Source organism: Trachymyrmex cornetzi, unplaced genomic scaffold, assembly GCF_001594075.2.
Source record: "Trachymyrmex cornetzi isolate Tcor2-1 unplaced genomic scaffold, Tcor1.1 scaffold210, whole genome shotgun sequence".
Lineage (NCBI taxonomy): Eukaryota > Metazoa > Arthropoda > Insecta > Hymenoptera > Formicidae > Trachymyrmex > Trachymyrmex cornetzi.
Genome location: NW_017296742.1, coordinates 209,302 through 233,229, shown reverse-complemented (window position 1 = coordinate 233,229; position 23,928 = coordinate 209,302). Strand labels below are relative to the sequence as shown.

General features: G+C 32.2%; 2 protein-coding genes across 4 annotated transcripts in view; both read left to right on the top strand.

Annotated features, from left to right (window-relative positions):
- Nucleotides 1-2,793, top strand: part of LOC108759989 (transcription termination factor 2-like) — a 9,804-nt gene extending 7,011 nt beyond the window's left edge. The window contains 6 exon segments of the mRNA XM_018505745.1: nt 1-89; nt 214-715; nt 810-1,144; nt 1,218-1,388; nt 2,346-2,545; nt 2,646-2,793. Of these exon segments, the coding sequence (XP_018361247.1) occupies nt 1-89; nt 214-715; nt 810-1,144; nt 1,218-1,388; nt 2,346-2,545; nt 2,646-2,793 (1,445 nt within the window).
- Nucleotides 2,794-10,675: 7,882 nt separating this feature from the next.
- On the top strand, nt 10,676-19,595 carry Gapvd1 (GTPase activating protein and VPS9 domains 1). Of its 3 annotated transcripts, XM_018505740.1 has the most exons (18): nt 10,676-10,767; nt 11,188-11,371; nt 11,457-11,600; nt 12,187-13,528; nt 13,606-13,787; nt 14,171-14,330; nt 14,565-14,738; nt 14,828-14,989; nt 15,817-16,075; nt 16,165-16,253; nt 16,343-16,615; nt 16,721-16,752; nt 16,846-17,311; nt 17,519-17,745; nt 17,846-18,102; nt 18,186-18,397; nt 18,471-18,856; nt 18,924-19,595. In XM_018505740.1, exons 3-18 carry the CDS (start codon nt 11,469-11,471, stop codon nt 19,053-19,055), a joined length of 4,485 nt encoding a protein of 1,494 aa, XP_018361242.1. In that variant the 5' UTR covers nt 10,676-10,767; nt 11,188-11,371; nt 11,457-11,468; the 3' UTR covers nt 19,056-19,595. The 3 variants fall into 3 exon arrangements, with proteins under 3 accessions (XP_018361242.1, XP_018361240.1, XP_018361241.1); XM_018505738.1 differs by having other exon boundaries at nt 16,343-16,752; nt 18,924-19,055; XM_018505739.1 differs by lacking the exons at nt 10,676-10,767; nt 11,188-11,371 and having other exon boundaries at nt 11,469-11,600; nt 16,343-16,752.
- Nucleotides 19,596-23,928: the final 4,333 nt, after the last annotated feature.

Here is a 23,928-nt window from a genome sequence, read left to right as displayed (position 1 = left end):
CTCCTAAACAATTGGCAAGAAAAGATATAGTCATCACGACATATAATATAGTATCTCGAGAATATAAAACCAATTCTACATTATATAAGGTATATTAAAGCTTACAAATATTATTTGACCAATAAGTAGACAAGTAGGAACTTAATCTTATTAATACGTATATAATACAGATCTGAGTTTTTAATTTAATCGCAAATTGAAATTTTATTGCAGATCGATTGGAAAAGAGTTATACTCGATGAAGCACATACAATAAGAAATCACAAAAGTCAAGCATCGGAAGCAGTATGTGGACTTATTGCGAGTAAACGATGGGCTCTTACCGGCACACCCATACAGAATAAGGAGTTAGATTTATACTCCTTACTAAAATTTCTTAAATGCTCTCCTTTTGACGATTTAGGCGTTTGGAGGCGATGGGTAGATAATAAAAACGCTGCGGGCCATCAAAGATTGGCGACGGTAATGAAGACGTTAATGTTACGGAGAACTAAACAAGAATTGATGTCGAAGGGCGAGTTGGAAAGTTTACCCGATAAATCCATTGAGGAGGTGGTAGTGCAACTCGATCAACAGGAACAATTGGTTTATGAAAAAATGTTAGCATATTCCCGCACTCTATTTGCACAATTTTTAGCTCAACGTGCAGAGAAAGAACATATGTTAGATTTGTACAGTGGCAAATACGATAAACCTTCCTTTTTGTCAAACCCAAGTAAGATTTTATTTACAATAATATGTTATATCTACCTTCTAATCATCGAAATGTATTTATTTTAATGCGTAATTATCCGTTTTCTTTTTTTAAGACAAGGAGACTCAGTTCACGAAAGCACAAAAAAAATTATTGGCGTTACACGCCGATGTAAAGACGCACGAAATCTTAGTACTTCTGCTACGACTGCGTCAAATATGTTGTCATCCGGCATTGATCCACGCAATGCTGGATCAGGAAGACTTGCAACAAAGCGGTATAATGGATATAGAAAACGTGGATTCCAATTTATTATCGCGCGCGCATAATATGTCACTTACTGGAGTTGATAATGAAGAAGAGGAAAACGCTGGCGTTGATCAAAGAATAATGGAAAATTTACTTACCGCCGAAAATCCGGTGTTTGCTGATGATCGTATTAGTTCTAAAGTGAGTGATAATTATATAATCTGAACGAACTGTATTATTTTATTTGATTATAATTCAATATAAAATGATTCAGATGAAAATGCTACTTAATACTGTTAAAGAAATTTTGCAAAAAAATGGTGATAAACTTATTATCGTTTCGCAATGGACAATATTGCTGGAAGTCATCGCATCACATTTACCCTCAGTAAAAGGGGCTACTTTTAGCAAATTTACAGGAAATGTTCCTATTAAAGATCGACAGGTATGAATTATCGATATCAATATTACCTGTGTACAGCTGTCGCGTTCATAAATATTTTGTTAGCTTCTTAGTATATTCCCCTGGTTTGGTTTTTCATTTTTGAGGTGTCACAGTACCATGCGTATCAATTTAGCTTTATATAGAGTTTCTTCGGGGAGCAGAGGCTCGCTTGTGTTTTTGCATTTGGTAGTTATAGTTTGCATTCTTACTCCTTAGAATTTGTCCCCAGGAGACTTACAATTTAACGCCGAATCTGATCGGCGAACGCGAAAAATCGCTTATATGGGGCACAGGTCGAACCCGGATCCACATCACGAGTTAATCGCACTGACCGGCGAGCCACTTGGCGTCCCAAAATATTTTGTTACTGATATTTTTGTCACATTTCACGAAAAGTTAAATACCTTAGTAAAAATAATTGTAGAGAATTTTTTGACCACGCATTTTAAAGTGCAAAAATAGGACTTAAATCTGCACTTATTTTTTTCTCTACATTAAATTATATAAAATTGAAAATTAATATTGTAATATTTTTGTTTTATTCTGAAGCTCTGTAGTTCAATGAAGCATTGCACAAAATTTAATATAAAAGTATTTTAAAGTAGGCTTTCTAAACTTTAAAATGCTTTTATATTAAATTTGATTCGATGATGTTTTGATCAATCTGCAGCGCTCCAATGTAAAACAAAGATATTGCAAAAAATATTGATTTTCAATTTTTCATAATTTAGAAACAAAATGTAGAAAAAAATTCAAACACAGATTTAAAGCCCTTTACATTTTAAAATACGTGGTCGAAAATTTTTATACGATTGTTTTTTTACCGAGATATTTAACTTTCCGTGAATTGTGAAAAAAATATTAGTTTATAGACAACAATATTGACGAACGCGACTGTATTATTTTTACTGTATCCTACCCCATTAAAAAATGAATACTTATATATTTTTCCTTCAGGGTATAATGGAATCTTTTAACAGTCGAAAATCTGGTCCGAGAATTCTATTATTGTCACTGACTGCTGGCGGAGTAGGATTAAACTTGGTAGGCGGCAATCATTTGTTGTTATTCGACATTCATTGGAATCCACAATTAGAAACACAAGCGCAGGACAGGATTTATCGTTTTGGTCAAACAAAGAATGTTTATATTTACAAGTTTGTATATCGTGTTTAATTTCTACTCTTTATATTCTTTATTTCTTTCTTTATGTTCTTTGCAAAGTTCATTTTAATATCTTTTTGTTTCCATTTTTAGATTTATCTGTGTTAATACAATAGAAGAGCGTATTAAAGCGTTGCAAGAACGGAAACTTCAGATAGCAAAAAATGTATTGAGTGGTAGTACAAGCAGGGTAGATGGAAAACTTACGCTGAATGATCTCAAATCTTTATTCGGCTTCTAATCCATTTTGTCTTGTAATAACAGTTGATAGCTTTATATTATATAAAATGTTTTATTTAAATATAATTATAAAATCGATATTATTTTTAAGTATATATATATATTATTTTCTTAAATACAATATTTTTAAATAATTTTGATAATAATATACGTTTTAATAAACGCAATGTGCCACATTATGAATTCTCTATGGACAGTTTATTATTTTCTTTCTATTAATTTTATTTATCTTGACTCTTATCTATGCTTTTGACTGTTTAACTGACATGATTATATTTTATTTAAATTCTCTTATGTTAATACGTATCAATTCATATTTTTTTATTTCTAAAGTAGAATGCAATATTTACTTTAAAATCACACTGAGCCATAGAGGATACTTTTTCAAGCATAACGAATATGAAATATGTTATTTGAAAGTTTTAATAGCATGGTCTAGTCAATAAATTAAGGTATATTGCAATATAATAGTTTTTACTTTATCACATTCTCCTATTTACTTCATTATATTCATCACCAGTTAATTTTGGTGGTATTTATTTGTTAATTATGCGTTGTGCTACATGCTGCATAAAAATATTTGCTTAAAGCATTTAATTCTTACCATAGAATTAAAAAATTAAAGGAAGTGTAAAAGGTTTTATTTATATTTTTCTCTTAAAAAAAAAAACTCGGATTCACACAATGAGCGCGTCCAATCATTTCCGTGTTTAATGTTTATTTAAGAACTTCAAGACGAAATTACAATTTTTTATCTTAACATCTTATCTTAAATCGTAAATCGAAGTCGTTCTTCTTCCATAGAATAACCGAACATCAACCTCTCGAACAAAAACCGTTCCAGCTCGAAAAAAACAACTATATAATTACATTTATACAGCAAGTTTACATATCATCTAAATATACACTAGGAGCAGTAGGTTTCCTGAGACAATCACTCATTCTATTTAAATACGCTTCCTTCATTTATTTGAAAAAATATAAATGTTTCTAAATAGGAAGGATGGCGATTAATAACACTATACTATTCAAATTAAGCCCGACACATGTACATATATAATGCACTATTAATATCGATATAAATGGGTGAGTTCAAGTCGACAAAACGGCCAGGACTGCTTGCCGAGCAATTAATCATGATTGATTGGTCCACAGGTAAGAACTAATCATGCTTATTCGCTCGGTAAGCATGCCTAGTCGCTTTATCGTCTTAAACTCGCCCAATTTCTCTGTGATGAAATTTCAAATCAACCTAAGATACTTGTATTATAACTGTGTCTGATAACTTGTATAGAACTGTGTCTGATAGTTTAATATCCTTAAGTATATACCACAAACATTAAATATAAGAAAGACAAAAATAATATTAATAACATGCAATATTAAATTAACTAATATGAATATTTCAGACCGTCTGTCAAAAATAGATTATGTAAAGCATCTGTTATAAATTGTATCGGCAGAAATAATTGTACAGAGTAATTTATGCAGGGACGTATTCAGATTCTCACCTCGGTGCTCCCCAGATGCAGTCATTCTTATTTAACATTCGGTAAACAATAAGGATGGAGTGATATCTGGGTGGCATTTGGGTGCGAATCTGAACATAGCTCAAGGGAAAATTACTTTTAAAAATAAGTTACAGTTTTTTTTTTAATAACAAGTTACCGATTTTATTTTTATTATTTTATTATTAATTTTGTTTTATAATTTTGTTGGTTTTACAAACTATTGTTTTACTTTTTTAAGATCTTAATCTTTTTGAGACTATCCAATGGTCGATGCCAACTGGTGTGGGGAAATACATTTTTTGTGTATTTGGAAATTGATCACTGGAATCCATACAAGACTTCAATTGTTACACGAAGAATGTAAATCATGACTTTAAGTTTACTACGCTGAAGAGAGCTAGAAATTAATTGAAATGTTCGTCTTATTGTAAATATTACATTTTTTTAGTCGTTAATTTCTGTAATAATTTTATGCGCATCCTATTACAGTGTTGGTTCCTAATAGCCTGTTGCTTCTCTTTTTGTTTTTGATTAGTGTATTATAATGTTTTTTTGTATAACATTTACTTCTTTTTTATAGATTTGAAAATCCTTTTCTTAGGATTAAAGTATACACATTAAATGTGTCTGTGAGGTGGAGTTTATGCAAAAAAATTCAAAATTGAGTTAAAAAATTAGACTTTTACTATATTTCTTAGTCCAATGTGGCACTTAGAGCTGTCACATCGTGACATTTAGTTCGTATAAAAGCTGTGCAATCTATAGTTACGAAATAGTAGTCCACAGACTTAGTAGTAGTTTGTACGAAGAAACAATGTAGAGTTTAATTTAATTGGACTTAGGGGCGGTTGTTCCATCTTTAGATAAACTATGGTTGCGTTCCACTTAATGTTCACAATGCTCGTGGAATCATTTCATCCTTGTCGTTTATCAAATGTTAAACAAGGACAAACGATGCTCGCGAGCGTTGCAAATGTTAAGTGGAACGCAGCTTATATGTGGTAATTTACTTATTGACTAAACAAAAGAGTAAATGAGTAAGATATAAGAGAGTAAGACAGTGACCTGAAGTTACCGAAAGGTGGAACAACCTAGCCTTAGACGTGTAATTAAAACGTTATTGTTATACGAATATTTATGTGTATGTGTGCGTGAGATATTAATGTAGTAGTATGTAGTGATATGTCAATGGACATGTAAATCGTGTAAGTCATATCTACACTATGACTAATCATTTTTAGGGTTCCCTTAATTTACGATGAAACAAATATTTCATCAAATATTTTGACAGTGCAGATAATGATAGACTGTGTGTTACTTTTCGAGCAATTTTTGTGCTCAACTCAGGGTTGGTAAAAGTACACATTTTTTGGATAAAGTCCATGCCAGTGATAAAAACCGGTATTTTTCGGAAAAAAATCGGCAAAAAACCTGGTCTTTTTTATTAAAAATAATCAAATAAATAGATTTGATTATTTTGAGTAAAAATACATTAAGAGGAAGACATAAGGGCCCTGTATGGGCTTGCTTTGAATCTTGTACAGTTGACAACATTATTAAGCAGAAATGTATTGCTTGTGGAACATTAGTTAGTGGAAAAGCTTCACGACTGAAACAACATCTTCAAAAGTGTAGTAAGTTTGAAAAGAACGATGATGATAATTCAAGTAAAAGTGAATCAGACAGGAAGAGTGAAATGAATAAATCAAGTAAAAAAAGAGAGATGCACCGATACTGAATCGCCTTCATGTTCTTATATTTTAAAGCAGCAGTTTTATAGTTTTTACCAGTTTATTATTCCAGTGGATAAACTCCGGACCGGTAAAATCCGGAATTTACCCTGGTTTTTTCCACCCACTGGATTTTTCCTGCCAACCCTGGCTCAACTCCCTTTTTTGCACTCAATTAGTTTTTAAAGTTCTTAAGTATTATAATTACATTAAAATTCCAATTGGATGGAATAAAAAGTTTTAAAAGTAATATTATAATTAAAGTTAATCGGTAAAAATATATTTCATTTACAAAAAGCAAAATAAAAATTTTTTCAATATCCTTAAATCAAATCTCCTAAAATAAAGAACACTTCATATTTTGATTACTTTACATTATGATTGCTTTATTGAAATGTAAATTACTCTAAATTATTATTTTTTTAATTTGATGCGTGCAGTAAATAGATCATAAAAATATTTGATATAGCATAAAATTTATTTTTCTTTTTATTTCTTGAAAAATTTAACAAAAAGGGACCAAGTTTCTTAGTATTGACGTTGTTTCAAACAATATTTTTTATTATTAATAATATTGATTTAAAGAATATAATATATTATTATATGATATTATATTACTATATAATTAATTTTATTTTAAAACAAATGACAAGTAAGTTATAACGTTTACATAAATACATGAATGTGTTTATTTAATTATACAGGCATATAAACAAATATGATATTATAGACTATAGAGTATGTAATGTTTCACAATTATTTAAGAGGAAGTATAATATTCTTCGGTATAGTAACCTCTAGCAATTGATCAATTAGTTCAGGATGTGAAATCTGAGCAGAGTAAGGTAGATTTTTATAAGATATTAAATTTATAACACCTGGAGGTATCTCAGCTGTTGAAAACATGTTAAAATATGGTATTATATTGCACGAATTTCTACTATATACTACAACGACACAATTGCCAAAATATAGAGATACTGTCAGATAACTAAACAATATAACTTCATCAGTATGATAGAGAGGAATTACACCTCCTGGTGCACGAATGGCGATTAGTTCTAATCTTTCATCTTGACAGGTTAATATATTTTTATGTATCGTATTTAATAATTTTATACATTTTGACACTGTCTTTGCTAATAGATATTTGCTAAAGAAAAAAAAGAAACTTTTGTTAAAAATGTTATTAAGAGTACACGATAATATAGAAAAAAAATCTATAGAAATATATGTGCATAGACATTTTTTAGTAAATTAAAATATATACCCATTGTGTTCTAATGTATATGCAAGATTATTTAATATCTCTGTTCTAGAATTAATAGGCAAATTACTCCAACTTTCAAACGCTTCTATAGCTGAACTTGTGCTTCTTTTTATATCTACTCTGCAATAATAAATTATTTAAACATAAATTTATATAACGTAAAATATTTCTTAAATATAAATATTTATTATAGAATAAGAAGGAAAGAAGAGTACATATATTCGAACCTTGTTGCGTGTGCATATATATTATCATTATGTATCCAATATGTATCACTTACAGGCTTTTGCCATGTACCATTATAAAAATGATTGTAAATTGAACCTGTATATGTGTTTAAATTTATTTGATCTTCATCTTCAAGCTGTACAAGTTCATTATTATCATTATTATGATATAAAAATGAACGAAAACATCTAAACATTATTTTCTGGAAAGGAAGGCTAGTACCAGTACCAAACTCCAAATACGCATTTATGAATATAACATCCTTCTGTTCAAAATAGAAATAGTTTTGATAAAGTTTTAGATAAGTTTAGGCAATTGCATTACATCATTTAAGTTATATTACTTCTAGCTTCATTGATAATGTTTTTGCAAATGTACTGTCTTCTGACCATATAGACATCATATTGAAATGTAATAAAATATCTTTGTTGTATGTAAATAATTCATTTCTTGAAGAAAATATAAAAATAGGCAATTCTACGCATAAAAAATGTTTAAAATTTTTTTCTAGAAGCCATAAAAATTTCTGTTTTACTGATTCTTGGATAAAAATTTTCTTTATTTGTAACAGAAAACAAGGTTTAATCTTCAAATAGGTAATAATTGCATATAAATCTGAATCTTCGAACACAATCATCTCTGTGGTGTAATCTGTAAGAATTTTAAAAATCATAATTATCAAATTAAGAAAATGTTTTTTGATTGTAATATGTTAATGTTTTAAATATTATGTTTACTTGAAATTAGTGACTCATATTCATCTATATTTGTCAGAGTAGAATTATCGCTAAAAAATATATAAATGCTTATAAAACAGACATAATGTTACCTTTAACATAAAAAGTATTAATTAATATATTCAATAAATAATTTAATAGTACAAATTAATTTAATAATATAAGTATTTTTGGATAATTACATAATAGCCTTTTTCAAAAATGATGGAATCTCGTGCTCTTCACATATAATAAACATTAAGTATATTATATTGAAATCATTTATATTGAGTGTATCCTCTAAAAATAGGAAAAAAAATATTTCTATATAAATAATTCAATATTTCCATGTGTCATAAGTTATTTTATAAAAATAATATGAAGAATAAAGAAGCAAATTCACATATATCAATATATGGATATCATAATTATATAATCACTAGAATATTATCATAAGTATCGAACTCACTACCAAACATCAGTTTTATTCCGTTAGCATACAAATGATCAAGAAGAGTAGTAACAATATCCACATGGTTACAAACAGATTTGAAAATGGACAAATTCTTTTCTATTACATGAGCTGTTTGAAAGTATCTATAAATGTGAAAAAAGAAAAAAAGAAAAAAATATATAGAAACAGCTTTACATTTTTACATCATTCTTAATTTAGATTTTAGAGATAAGTATTTATGTATATATATATATACTTACCTATCTGAAAAATTATTATTATTCTTAAATTTCAGATTTTCGTGTAAAGTGGATATCTTGTTCAGTGCTTCCTAACAATACATATAAAAAATAGTACGAAGCATTATATACGGTACAGATTATACAATTAAGCTCATTAATATTCTATTTCACAATTTTTCACACACACATAATATATTATTCATATTTATATTCACCTGCTTGTTGATCTTATCATATATTAAGATTTTGTAATATCGATTTATAGCGTTTATTCGCTCACACATTCTCTTGATTATTAGTCAATTTCCAGCAATATATTAAAGAAGAAGTCTATGTATCTCGCTTTCTTTGAAAACAAGTAAAGTTGATTTTGTGTAAAGAGAAAACGTTTTGATTTGAAGCAACTGGTAATCAGAAGCGCTCTATAGATAATCTTCTTATACATTACACTAATAACACACTGAAGATCAAACAAGTAAATATTACGATTATGTGACCTAAACAGTATCTATAACGTACGTATCTAACGTCCAGTACGCATAATAACGTTCAAAATTAGGATATAAAAACAGCTTATATGTCTAGATAACGAGTATTTATATCTCCGATGAAAATTTTTCTTAAAATTCTTTATATAATTTTTCAAAATTTTTATATAATTTTATATAACTTTTTAGAAAATTTTTCAAATTTTTTATACAAAATGGAACATTTGTTAAAAGTACTGAGAACGTTTACATCTTTTGTAAAATTTTTTATTTGTAGATGTGGTAACAATTTTATTGTCTTCACTATTGTAAATTTTATCTGCATTCTCTCTTTGAATATGAGATGACATAAAGATCAAAACGTCTATCACCTTGATGTCTTAAATTGATTTTTTATTACATATTATTCTTTATTTTCTCATATCATTCATTATTTTATCTGTCACTGAGAATGATCGCACATTATAGAGATAGAAGTTATTATTAATGTATATATATTCATAAAATTTATTTATCCTAACATGATCAACTAGCGTAGCTCGTTAAATCACCTCGAAAGTTAAATTCTTGATTTTTAATCTGTTGATACTTTAAATTATTATCTAATAATTTCTTCTTGCTTAATGTGAAAACAAAAATTATATCAGAAATAACAAATTATATAATTAGAAATATGGTTTTGTACAATTCTACTGATTAAATTAATCAATATTTGATCATAAACTAGATTGTAAAGTATATTTGTGAATTAAATATTGGAAGGCTACGGCCTGCGCACAATAGAGGAACAAGAATTAGATATTAAAATTTCAACCTATCAGAAACCGCGTATTCCGATGTAATCAGTTTCTGATAGGTTGAAATCTTAATATCTAATTCCTGTTCCTCTATTGTGCTCAGGCCCTACAGCTTGATACAGCGTTCACTTTGGCTACAACGTCAATTTCGATTACGTGATCTATTTTGACGTTAAAAATAAGCGTCGAGAGTCAATATAGGTCTGTTCGCATTCAGTTCGCAAGGTCTTGCACTTTTGGCACTCAACATCTCCGCTTTCTCTCTTTTCAAGGTAGAATATGTATCAATAGACCTGTTCTTTTTGGCTGAATTCTGAACTTATCTCATTTTAGGTGCAAAAATATTTGGGGATTTTATGCAACGCGAACAGGATTCATGAAAAGACACCTTTACAAATCTAGTGACTTTATCTGTGGAAGAAAAAATCTAACCTACAATCAGATCAGAAGATGTGCGTGTGTCATTGGGAGTATTGGGGGTGTTGCTCTGACCCGCGTGCGACAACAACGAATTGTGCGATCGTCGTTCCCGACGACGCGTAAGTGTTCGTGCAATCCTTGCGAAGAAATACGGAGAGCTATTGTTGCGCGTGCGAGCACGCGCGTGTGAAATCAGGAGACGGACATAGTGCACGCGCGATCAAAAGGAGACATTCGAAGGGCAAGGCAAACGCGACTTACGCGACGATTATTTTCGACGATAGAACCAATGCTCACGCGACAGTAACGACAATAATCTCGCCGGAAGTTTGGAAGCACGCGTAACACCCGTCTCGTGCTCGACAGCGTTTCTCTGTAACATTTCAATACGTGACGCGGACGATCGCTACGTTTCACCTTGAGCTTCATTCCCATGATATCATCGCGAAACCAAGCTCGCATATTTGCCAATGCGTTATGCAATCTGAGCTCTGTCGTTGTATTCTGCCCCGAATTGAGATCTTTATTTACTTCGTCAGGTGAACGACGCTTCCTCTCTCTCTCACACTTGTATGCACTTGACGCGCGATCCTCGTGACTCTGAGAGACAGCATATGCGCTAAAAAATCTTGCTGCTGACATTCTTCTTAAAGTAAGCCTGCGTACGTCCCATCCCGACTGTTATTAATGTGCAGGATAACCGACTAATAGGATTGTACGCAAGTAACTATATATGGAAATAATACTTCCTTGTATAATTAAATTCCGAAATAATTTACGTTCTATATGACTGTTTTTCATATTGAAGGTACGTCCAATAATGTCATCGATTAATAGTATCGATTCCCACGGGACATTACAGTGGGATATGATGGAATTGGCTCGTCATTTGCGGCAGGAAAGGTTATTTGTTAATTCAGAACAGCAGAATTTGCAGACTCTTAACGAACGAGTGAGTAACATGGATTACATATAACAATCTATGGCTATGTTCAATTATTATTCATTGCAAGTACTGAAAATCTGTATATATAATTTACAGATTTTCAGTATTTACAGACTCAGCCTAGGAGTGTGTTTTGTTTCATACATGATGTGTATGATATGCATGATGTATCATTTTATCCTTGTTATTTACCAAATATTAAAAGTTAAAATGATACATATGTATGAAAGAATGTATTTTATATTGATTGTAACATTTTTGATATATAACCTTTAATACATACGATAGGGTCATTCCTGTGCTTATTTCTTTTCTTTGAAATAGAAGCATTTAGTTAAATAATGGACTCTATTCTTTTTATTTTTTAAAAATATACAACTTTACAAATATTTTGTAAAAGTGGAGTATATGTAAGAATAACCTAACAATTTTTGTATACTTGTAAAAGTGATGAAAATTAACTCAGGACACAAATGATCCATTGTATAGTAAAAGATTAGAAAATCATTGTGTGTAAGGGTTACAAAAGATAATAAAGATTTATAAATATTAATTTAATATGAATGTATCTTAATAAGACTATTGCATCTAGGTCTTGTATGTCTCGTCGCAATTAGCGCAGCAAGCATGGATAACTGCTCAGCAAAGAGTCAATCTGAATCGCCTGATAGTAGCAAGGCCAGATTGTACTCCAGCATCATGTTGCCTAAGAGCAAACGCATTGGAAAATTCACATTTTATCGACGCATACAAATACCTGCGCTATCAAGCGTGTTTGTCCTATGGAGAATTTTTAGGTGCACTACGAAAGTCACCCAAGCTCCTTGCTTCGTGTTTGGTCGAAGGGGACAGAGCCATTCCAGAATCGATGCAAACAATTGTGCAGTGCTTAGCTGCTGGATTATACGGTAGCTGTATATTGCCAGAGGATAAAAGTTTAGTCCTTCAGCTGCTGAGGCATCTTATGTTGCTGCAGATAATTCCATCTGACAACCCACGAAGATTGCTTAGACATGGAACATGCGCATTTTCCAGATTTTACTCAATCTTTCATGAAAGCCTGTTCTCCGCAAAGCTTTTCTTGACAGCAGCTTTGCATAACCCTATAGTGCAGTTACTTATGGAAGATGAAATGTTCTTGGACATTGATCCGGATAAAGCGCCTATTAGATTTCCACCTGCAGAGAGATTAAAAAAATTCGGGAAGGAAGGCACGGCCGAATATCAAGCGAAATTACAGCGTTATAGACTGTGGACAGTTAATTCTTTGTATCGTATTACGCAGAGATTTATCGTCAATATTCGCGAAACAATACATTGCTTTCCTACGAGTGTTTGCTGGCTTGTAAGGCAAATGGCAGGGCTTCTTAGTAAGAATGGAAATGTAGATCCAAAAGAAGTGCATGCCATGTGCACTGATCTTGTATTCACATACTTCATTTGCCCTGCTATAGTTAATCCTGAGCCTTACGGCATTACAGATGCACCGATAAGTTATGTCGCAAGGTTCAATCTAATGCAAGTTGGACAAATTTTACAAATGCTTTCGCTACAAAAATATCAAAGTATCGATAACAAAGTTATTGATCTTTACAAAAAGTTTGAAAAGGATTCAGTGTCTTCCATAATAGATTCTATGTTGGATGGTGCGACAGAAGAGTTAGAGGAGGAACCAATGATAATTGACAATAATAAATTTCAAGGCCTGTCACGATCCGCAGCATTGTTTACGGAAAGTGAACTGAATTCCTTAATTACATTTTTAAACACGATTGTTGTTGATAACAATGGAGAAACAATATTGAATAATTCATTTGATAGAAAACAATTAGCAGAAATGCTGTCACAATTACCTTCGGGTTTACTGCATAATAATAAACTAAGTAATGAATATTTGGAAACACCTAGTAAACGAGGTGTTGCTGCAGGGAAAGGTATATTATCTAAATAATATAATGATTGTGTATATATTTTAATTGTCATAGTATAACGTTAAAATATTTTATAATAGGAAAAGGACGTGGTATAAGGATGACTACATTCTCGCCAAATGTAACAAACGAAAGTGGAGAAGAAATTAATGGCACTGCAGTTCCCGAAGAGGAAACTGTAGATAAAAATTCTCACGATGTGCTAGTCATACCTTTTGGTCCAACAATTGGAGAATCCGTAGGGTTACTGAGTGAACAGAAAGTATGTACATGTATCAATATTAATAGATTTATCACATACTTTATTGCTTGTTATTCTTTATGTATTTAATAAGAAGTTACATCTTGTATGTATGTAGTTTATACAAAATTATATACTATTTAACTTCCAAAAAATATATGTTTATATACAATCATTTATAAAATATACTTATTATATAAATTTATACAATTTTATGAATTTGTAATTTATTTTATAAAAATTATAGTGTAATAAATAGTAATAATTAAAAAATCGGTTTTTTAATGTCTATTTTTTAATGTCTATATAACAAAAGTTTAAGGAAGTAATAAATTTAGAACTATATATATATATATATAATGATTAAAGTTATCAAATGAAATATTTTATTTCATTATGTATAGGTTTTATGCATGGAACTCCAAAGTGGTATGGAGAATGGACCTGTTACTTTGAATCTCCCTGATGACGCCTCTAATGAACATCCTAGACAAGAGAATAGCAATGTCGAACGTATCGAAACGCAAGAGAAGAGAACTCGATTCTCACTCTCACATGACGAAGGTATATCAATTACCGATATTTAATATACTGATTGCTTTAATAGTGTTCATGTTTTTTAGAACAGCTAAAATTTATATTTACATATATTCCATTAATTTTTTTAATTTATATAACTTTCTTTGATTTTATTTTTTGTCAATTTTTTTCATGTTATTAAAAATTAATATTAAAAATATAAACATTAAAGAATTCATTACTTGGCTTTCATAACACATCTACATTAAAAATAATTAGTTTTGTTCGAAGGATCGATTGGCAATACGTCCGATAACTTGGAAGCTGTATCAGAAGCTGCTTCCAATCACAGTGTTGCTTCTTCTTTAGAATTAGAAACAGAAGATCAAAACGATAACCTCTCAGACATGGTGTCTGCTAATGTATCGGGTAGAGGAACTCCTAATATATCGGGTATATTAATTCTTTAAACTGTTCCTTTTTTTAACATTTAGACCAATTGTAATTATAAATTATTTAATTTAATTGTTTATAATCACCAGGTCGAGATACACCATCGTCCCAGATTACTGAAGGAGATGATGGACGTGCTGCAGGTGAAGTAAGGCAGTTGGATTTGCCACCGCCTAATATCCCAACCAAGCAAAGTCGATCCGAAATTGATGACAAATTTTGTAAATTTGAGATTAAAAAGCTTATTGAAGGTAAATTAACAAAGACACACATATTTAAAACAAACATTATTTATTTAGCATCACAATTGATAATACTTATTTTTTTAAACAATTCAAAATTACAAGTTTAATTACAAATTTAAAAATGTACGCGTTCTCGCAATTGTTAAAATAATAAAATGTGAAAATACAGGCTAATGAGAGTGAAGCGCTGTAAGCGTTGCGCAATTTTTTTATGTGTAAATCTTCAATTATATTTATACGTTTCGACTCACGTTCAAGTCATCGTCAACAATACCGCATCAATTACATCAACAATACCACATACAATTACAATACTGCATACAAAAACATAACTTAAAATCCGCAATACATTTTGATAAGGATCTTAAAAATTACATTGTGTTAGATTGTGTTATAAAGTGACTTTGAAATTGTTACTTGCTAAAAACGGTTGATTGAAGCTAACACAATGTGATTTTTAAGATCCTTATCATAATGTATTGCGGATTTTAAATTAAGTTTTTCTGTACCGTGATCCTTGGGTTGGAAATAACGAAAGTTGATCTCACTCGTCTTCCACTGGAATTACTAACTATGTGTAATGATGAAGCCTGATGATAAGTAGAGTTCTTTCACAACTAATTGATGTAATTGTATGCGGTATTGTTGAAGATAACTTGAACGTGAGTTCGAAACACACAAATATAACTGAAGATTTACACATAAAAATTGCGCAACGTTTATAGCGCTTCATTCTCATTAGCCTGTATTTTCACATTTTATTATTTTGACTTATTTTTTGATTATTAATTTATTTATATCATAATTATTTATATCTATATTATACTTTTTAGGAGATGAAACTGTTTCTATGGTATCCGATACTTGGTCTACAGATGTGTTGGCCTCAGATAGTGAAATAGTTGAACAACAGGATCGAATACTGCTTGCTGTTCCGCCTGAACAGGTTGCACCTGTTTTGCCTGCTGAACCTACACCAACCATGTTAGACATTAGTGAAACCGCCTCTGAAGCCTGGAGCACAGACGTATTAGCTAGTGATTCAGAAAGATTAACTGAAGTAGATACTGATGACACTGCTAGCGTTGCTAGGTATACATTATTATATATCACATATTATGTTTATAAAGTATTATTCTATTTGAAATAAGATATCTTTCTAATTTGCAATATTCGCACAGGTCTGATGATACAGCCAGATCTGAAATCGAAATAGAAAGCCGTGCTGATTCCGAGGGGAATGAAGAAACACTTCAATCTGCAACCCCATGTAAATATAGTGCAATTATATGTATATTGCAATATTAGCAGTATCATCAAATTATTTGTAATTACAATATGTATAATTAATAATTTCAGGTCCGGATGGCTCAAGCATCAGTTTTTCGACAATTTCAGGGATTCGAGAGGATTCTGGCATAGGAACTTCAATAGTTCATCCATCTCCAACAACATCTCCATTACCGTCGTCGTCAAATGTAACAGGTCGTGGTGGAACCAAATCCGATTACCGACGTAGTACAATGGAATACGTAGACAAAAACGCTAACAATATAAGCAATATGGATTATACTAAACCGTTACGGGACGACAGGCTGGTCCACTTGATAGATAAACTTCAAATTGACAATGGTAAGCAAGTTGAACGTCAAGCACCTGCGCACAATCACATCGCTGCGGCTGCAGTCGCACCAGCGTTGCTATTAGCTAATCATATTTCTGCGCCTGTTTTGCCAGAGAAGTCCCAAAACGGTGATACGAAAACAGAGGTTTGTATTGCTTCGCTCAATCTTTTTCTGTCAATCTGTTACTTTCTTACTTTCGAAGATATTTGGGATTTAAATGTGAATTTTGTAAATCAGGAATTGGATAGCTGTATAACATCAGTCGGAGATACCGTAGGCCGATTAAGTACGGCTAGCTTAACATCTAGCAGTAGTTCCGGATCGGAACCTCGTGTGAAAAGTAACATTTCAGTATCGGATTTACCAACACCAACGGTTAATGGCACTTGTGATGCAGTAGATGGATCGATTCCCAATTTTTCCAAGCCAAATGCATCAACGGGAGCTATTCCAAAGAGTATAAGCTTTGACATGACTGCTGAACGTGGCGATAAGGAATTGTTGGATGATGATCAAAAGAACAAACGCGGTTTCTTTGGTAAATTAAAAATGACATTGAGAAATCGTAGAGGTAAAGCAATTCGCGGGGCGGACGACAGATGTTTTGATCGGGAAGCTGGTGGCGACGGCGTCGATATGTGTAGGCACAGATTACGCAGGATTATGTCGGAAGATGTAACATCATCTGGTAATGTCGCGGGCGGTAAGATTAATAAATTTAACTAATTAAGTTTAACTAACATTAATGATTATTGTTCCAACAAAACAAACTCTGTTTTAATAATTTTACATGTATATATAATTGAATCGAAGATAAATTAAAGTAGTGTTAAATACGATGAAAAGTTTTCTTGTAAGCTTTCTTATTTTGAACAGCAGTTTATTAAATCTCCTCATTACTTTTTTTCAGATACTACCGATGATATATTAGCGAAATATAGAAGAAAACCAAGCGCAGCTAGCGATACAGCTTCGATCGAAAGCAATCAATCTCGTACAAAAGAGGTGGAAGATGAAAGACTTTCAATCGATCCAAATAACGTAGAACTATCTTATGCTTTCGCGGATGCTAAAAGAAAATTGCGCATGGTACTTAGTACTGCTGACCTTCAACACATTCCATGGAATACATCGGAGGTATTTATTGTATTAATCTTCTGTCACGATATACAAAACAAAATTTGTTTTTTTTTAATTACTTAGTATTCAAATATTCACGTATAAAATTTTGTTACAGAGACATTGTTGGTCGCAGAAAGAAAACGAACTAGTTGCGTTTTTGCAACTGCAATTGGCAGAAGCTATAAACCTGCAGGATAGGGCATTAATAGCTCACCTTCATGAAACTTTACGTTGTGTGCGTCTATTTAATGATGATGGATGTAGGAAACTCTTCAAATCTCTTCGAGAAGACTATCAAAAGCGATCCCCTTATATCGCGTATTTAATTAGATGTCGTCAAGGGTTACTGTCGACGTTAGCTCACTTAGATAGGTACTATCTACATACAAATATCATATTTGTGTATAATAAGTATGTATAAAATGCGGTTATTTAATAATTATAATATCTTTTAGATTATGCGTGCGAGTTAAGTGCGATCGAGATGCTATTAATAATCATCTCGTATCCGTTTGCGTAAGGGTATTTTTGGAAAAAAGGGAGGCTTTTCTCCTGCGTTTTTGTGACGAGTTTAAAAAGCTTACGCTGGCTGATGAGAAACAGGATCTTGTGGATAATTTCCTAGGGAAGGTCCACGCCGAAATGGACAATGATCCGATCTGGCAATGTACATAAATATAATTATTTATTTCGTAATTAATCTTAGCTAAGAAATACTTGAACTTGCTTCTTACTTTCAGCGGCGAGCGCTAACCAATTAGATTTGGCGAGAGTCGTAGTGGAAAGAACCGTCATGGCACGGGTATACCACAATGCACTCTATCCAAATGGAGATGGAGATGTATATAGGGACCAGCTTCTTCACGATCACATTAAAAAGTTGGCGAAGGTCGTAACTCCAAATCACAAGGACCTACGTATTCCAAAGGTTTATCATTACGAATGCCCCTGGCCATGGGCACAGGCTGAATTGGCTGTGATATCGGCGTATAAGACTCCTAGGGATAAGTTGCAGTGTGTATTTCGTTGCGCGACTACCATCATGAATCTTCTTTCCATGGCGTCGGAAAGAGGCATACCTGCTGCCGATGATCTTATTCCCGTGCTGGTCTATGTCATAATCAAGGTACGAGATTGGAAAAAAAAAATAATTTTAATTAAAAAAGTGATTGTTAACTTATACTTAATTTCAGACTAATCCACCGTCGTTATTATCGACTGTTCAATACGTAGACAGTTTTTACGGGAATCGATTAGAGGGCGAAGAACAATATTGGTGGACGCAGTTCTGCTCCGCGATCGAGTTTATTAAGACAATGGATTAACAGTTTCTCAGGAGTATCATGATAAATAAGATTAGATTCGATGCTGGTGATAATGTAGAAATGTATCATAATCATAATTTGACGATTTCTTAAAGAAGACCAATATCTTGTGTAAAGCTAGCTGAATAGTTTAACGCTTCCAATTTCTTTTCTTTTTATTAAAATTCTTAAATATAGCCTCTTAAATAGTTAAAGTCTAACTGTTAGTTCTTTCGCACGTTATTATATAACATTAGCAAAGACTGAATCAGATTATACGTAAAGTATGGCTTTATCTTTATTTCTAACTCTATTGTAAAATTTCACAGGACATCGAAGAAAAGAAACGTTTAGATAGTCTATAATTTATGTGTAAACAATACAAAACTTATAGAATTGATAATCATTTAGCAGGATAAACTGTGTTGGAGTACTCTTTCTACGCGCACCTTTCCCAAGAACCGACACTCGAATCAGATCCGTGAAAAATATCACTTTTGTAGCGCTTTTATATAATTTTATTTAAGATATATATCAGAAATATTGTGAGGGAAAAAAAGACAGAAGATTTATCTATATAAATTGATCGATATATAGAAAGAGAAAGTATAATAAAAGAGGCTAGCTTTAGAGAATTTGAGCGCATAATACTTGTTAATACTGCGAAATAGTTAACATTATTGTCAAGCCACTATCATTAATATTATTAATAATGTAAATTAATATGTCGATAAATACATATATATATATATATATACATATATATATATCTCAATAATTTAATAATAATAATATGTGCTCAATTTGAAAGCAGGGCAATTCTAGTGAATGGTTAAACATAAATTTAGAGATGGAACGCATGGACAATCCAGTTAGATACGTAAGGGAAGTTGCGATTAAAGCAATCAGTGCTCTTTCGAAGATGAGATTTCCGAGGAAATCGATTGAGACGCATTTTGAACGAGTATAATATCAACACTTTAATGTAGCAATTTAACTGATACACAAGAGTGATTCGTTCTTATTTATAATAAACAACTAGTAATAATTATCACTTACAGTAAATATGTATAAGGCGTAAAGCAAATAAAAATTTTATAACTCCTCACGATCACCATATACACAACATTAATATCTTACCGGTGTTCTCCGTTGTCGGTACCGGAACGCAAAACGAAAAGGAAAAAAAAGAAGAAACGTGCGCTTTGATTTTCGTAACTTTTTCTTTTTTGTACGACGTCAGCATGTATTATCACATACGTTATATCGCATTGCGTGTCTTCGCGGAGAGAAGAAAAGAAAAAAAAAGGAGGAAAAAAAAACAATAAATTAACCGTATCCTGAGAGAGTAAATTAATATTAAAGTATAATTATAATTTGCGGATTTTTACGCAATTGCTACAATATAAAACTCCGCCGCCGCATAACTTTCGCACCAGCCGCATCGGCGATCGCGTCGCAAGAGGAGATCCACGAGATTCTCTATCATCCGGAATTTTTTTACATATATCGATATTCGCTTCAAACTGTCACGCGAGTTCGACAGAAATACACCGAGCGTCAAACGTCCACGCAGAGATGTTGGGAGACGCGGCTTCAGACGCGACCACATGCGAAAGTTTGACAAATTATACATATCCGCTGTGCGGTATAAAAACGCAATACGAGACAGAACACGTACATCGTACACTTAGCACCGATAGATACCACATATCAAAGTAACAATAATATAAATTTCATACTATAGAAATACAAAAAGAATGAGAATTAGAGAGAGTGTCGAATATGTTTAAAGAAATCGCCGGTAGACGATTCGGCTCGAAATCTTAGAGGGGGAAAAATCCTCAGAGGGATCACAACAATTATTTCCGTGGCTATTAAACAATAAGTGGTATTGCAAGACACCGAGAAGATCGTGAGAAAACATACGCGTCGAAATAGGTGGATTTACGAGGAAGAGATTAATCTCTATCGCAGAATGTCTACGTTCCTGTGTTATACATCTACGAGAAAAAACATCGGAAACTGACTGGAAATTTATTGTGTAATATTCTAATTATGAATCTTTTCACAATTAACTTTCATGTTTCACGTTGGACTTCCGAGTCGCGTAGCTCGCGAAGACTCAATTGATTAAACGTGAAACAATATCGAATGCATGGATCGATGAGAGTAACTTTGAAATTTAAATATAGGAAATAATTGTAGGCGATAGATGAGAAAGACTGAAAAAGATGAAAATTAAGATAAGAGATACATCTCCGATCGATTTATGGTTTAGCGAAATAAAATATAAATCAAGAATATGAACTTGGCCAGGGAAAAAAAAGATTTATTAAAACAATTCAAAACCACTGATTCAGTAAATCTACCGTAATTATTACGGACGGCTAGTTTTCTATGCAAAGCTGTACAGCTGAATAAAATTAGCGATTAAGGGTAATCATATTTGTTGTAATAGCACAATAAAGTTAATACAGCAAAGGTAACTTTCTATAAAAATCAATACAATATAGAGATGAAAATTTTTAACAGAACATATTAGCGAAGAAAAAACGCAGAGCACGTACTTTTTGTTGTTGTAATAAAGGAACCATTTATACATTAGTTATATTAGCAACTTTCATTGCAGCAAAGAATTAACTGAATTAGCATACTAATAATTGCTTACAGACATAATTTTTTTATTGAATCATCAAATTTTCTTGGTTATAGATGCTAAATTCGCATAGCAAGTTTTAGATTTGCTGAATTCCATCTATTCTTTTTTTTCCAATCTATTTTTTCTGTGGCTCTCTTAACATAAGGAAAGAACAAAAAATTTTTAGCAACGCCTGAAACTATATTATCGTTCGATTAAATTCAACATATTGAGGAAAGAATCAAAATAATCATACGTTTTAATTAGTTCTAACAATTCATCACAAATACAAAGTGTGTACTGTAGATTTATTTTAAATTGTTTAGAGAGAAAGAGGATCGTTTCAACTAATAGCTTCACGAGTTACGCGTCTTCAACGAACGTTATCGAAGTAGATACTAGAACATGTTGGCAAGAATAAGGTGCAGAGAAAAGTTTCGTAAGGCATAGGTCTTTTTGAAGATTGGCGATTAGAATTAGCGCTATAGAATTCTTGATGCATAAGCGATTAACTCGCAATATCGTGGATATTCTAAGGGCAAAACTCTAATTAGCCAAGAACGCTACGATCCCTTAGGCAAGAGCGAAATTATAGAGAGTATAGATAGAATAGGGAATATATCGGGGGATATAAGAACATGGTGGAGTTAAATTTCGAGAGAAGTTATGTTTCGTTTGTTCGGTTAACGGTTTTATCGTCCTCGAAACTGTTATACGTCGATAATAACATGAGGAACTATTTTAACGGTCCGCATTGTAACTCTTAACTTTGTATATGTATATCTTAGCTTAGGAAGAAATATCACGACAAACACACGAGCAGCAAGTGTCATCGATGTCGCTTCAACGAACGTAACCGAATCTCTCTCTCTCTCTCTCTCTCTCTCTCTCTCTCTCTCTCTTTTCTCGCACAATTATTTATATATTTTCGTAAAATCTATTCATCTTTTTTTTTGTGCGTCTTTTTTTTTTATGCGTGCAAACTTTCCGCAAAACGACGAGCTATCGCACTAACTTTCTAATGAGCAGTTCTGGGGAAAAGAAGAGATCGCTATGGCGAGAAGAGATCGGAGGATCCTCTTTTCTTCGGAGAAGAAAGAAGAGCTCGGCAAATTGGTTTTCGCACTTCGGCGCACGTTTCTTTCTCTGTACACATACATACATCGTATCGGATAGGAAAACATCAGAATGCGACGGTGCGATCAGACGGAAACGAGAAAGATTCTCCGAGAAACGGGAGATTGTACGCGATCTCGGGAATAATTTCCAAGGATGATTTCGAGGCACGCGTTCGATCAGAGACAGTGCTACGTCGTGAACGTTATTATCACAACCGACTTTTTCTCTTCCTAAGGTATTCGCGTCGACACACGAATGAATAACGATACAGTAATGAAAGTTTCAAACGGCACAATAGATATTCTTTGCGGCTGAACTCTTCTAGGCCGCTCGATCGAGAAGCGTGAAAGGTTTTCGATGATTATTTGATTATCATCGTATCATAATGAATCTGAGACCAATGGACTTTCTGGATTCGCTCGTATATTACGAATACAGTAATTTGGAAAAAATACAGTGCCGTTGAACCTCTCATCGATTCGCACGGATAGCTGGACTTTGTTAAGCGAGAAAGAACCACTGCGAGAGAGAAGAAAACTCTGAAATGATAAAAATTCTATATTTTAGCGTCATATTATAACAGGACTCGCGTATAAATTTTATGAAATTTCAATTAACAATTGTTAAACAGCGGTTTAACAATTGCAGTTAAATAAGTACGGACGAAGTTAGACTTTGTCTCGCTTTTATTTTGCAATCAGTTCCTTCTTGCATAATTAATCCGCCATCACCGCGAGAAATGGATCGTAAGAATTAAATGTTTATTGACACTACACGAAGGTACCAAACGCTAGACAGAATATATAATTAAAACGTCCGTTGTACGGAAAAACTAACCGGAGAACGCGAGTTAAAATTAAAAGACGCCCACGCCTTTCAGGCACCATTTAAATGGTCTTAAAAGTCTCATTGAAACGTCTAAGACACCTTTCAGGCGTCCTTTACGTATACTTTTCAACCGATCACGTTGATCCAGGTAAAAAGATTCTAGATAATTAATTGACAAATCGATCCATTAACTTTAATAAATAAATATCATTTAGATATATTTTTTCTTTCTTTTTCAAGAAACTTTTAAACGCCTTTATATGTCTTTAGATGTCTTTTGGTTTTCGCGTCGTTTGAATGCATATG

Bases quoted from the DNA above. Each gene is read 5' to 3' on its own strand.
- Gapvd1 (XM_018505739.1), top strand. From the start codon at position 11,469: ATGTCATCGATTAATAGTATCGATTCCCACGGGACATTACAGTGGGAT. The intron at 14,331-14,564 runs GTATATCAATTA...AAAAATAATTAG, and splicing joins CTCACTCTCACATGACGAAG to TTTTGTTCGAAGGATCGATT. The intron at 16,753-16,845 runs GTTTGTATTGCT...TTTGTAAATCAG, and splicing joins ACGGTGATACGAAAACAGAG to GAATTGGATAGCTGTATAAC.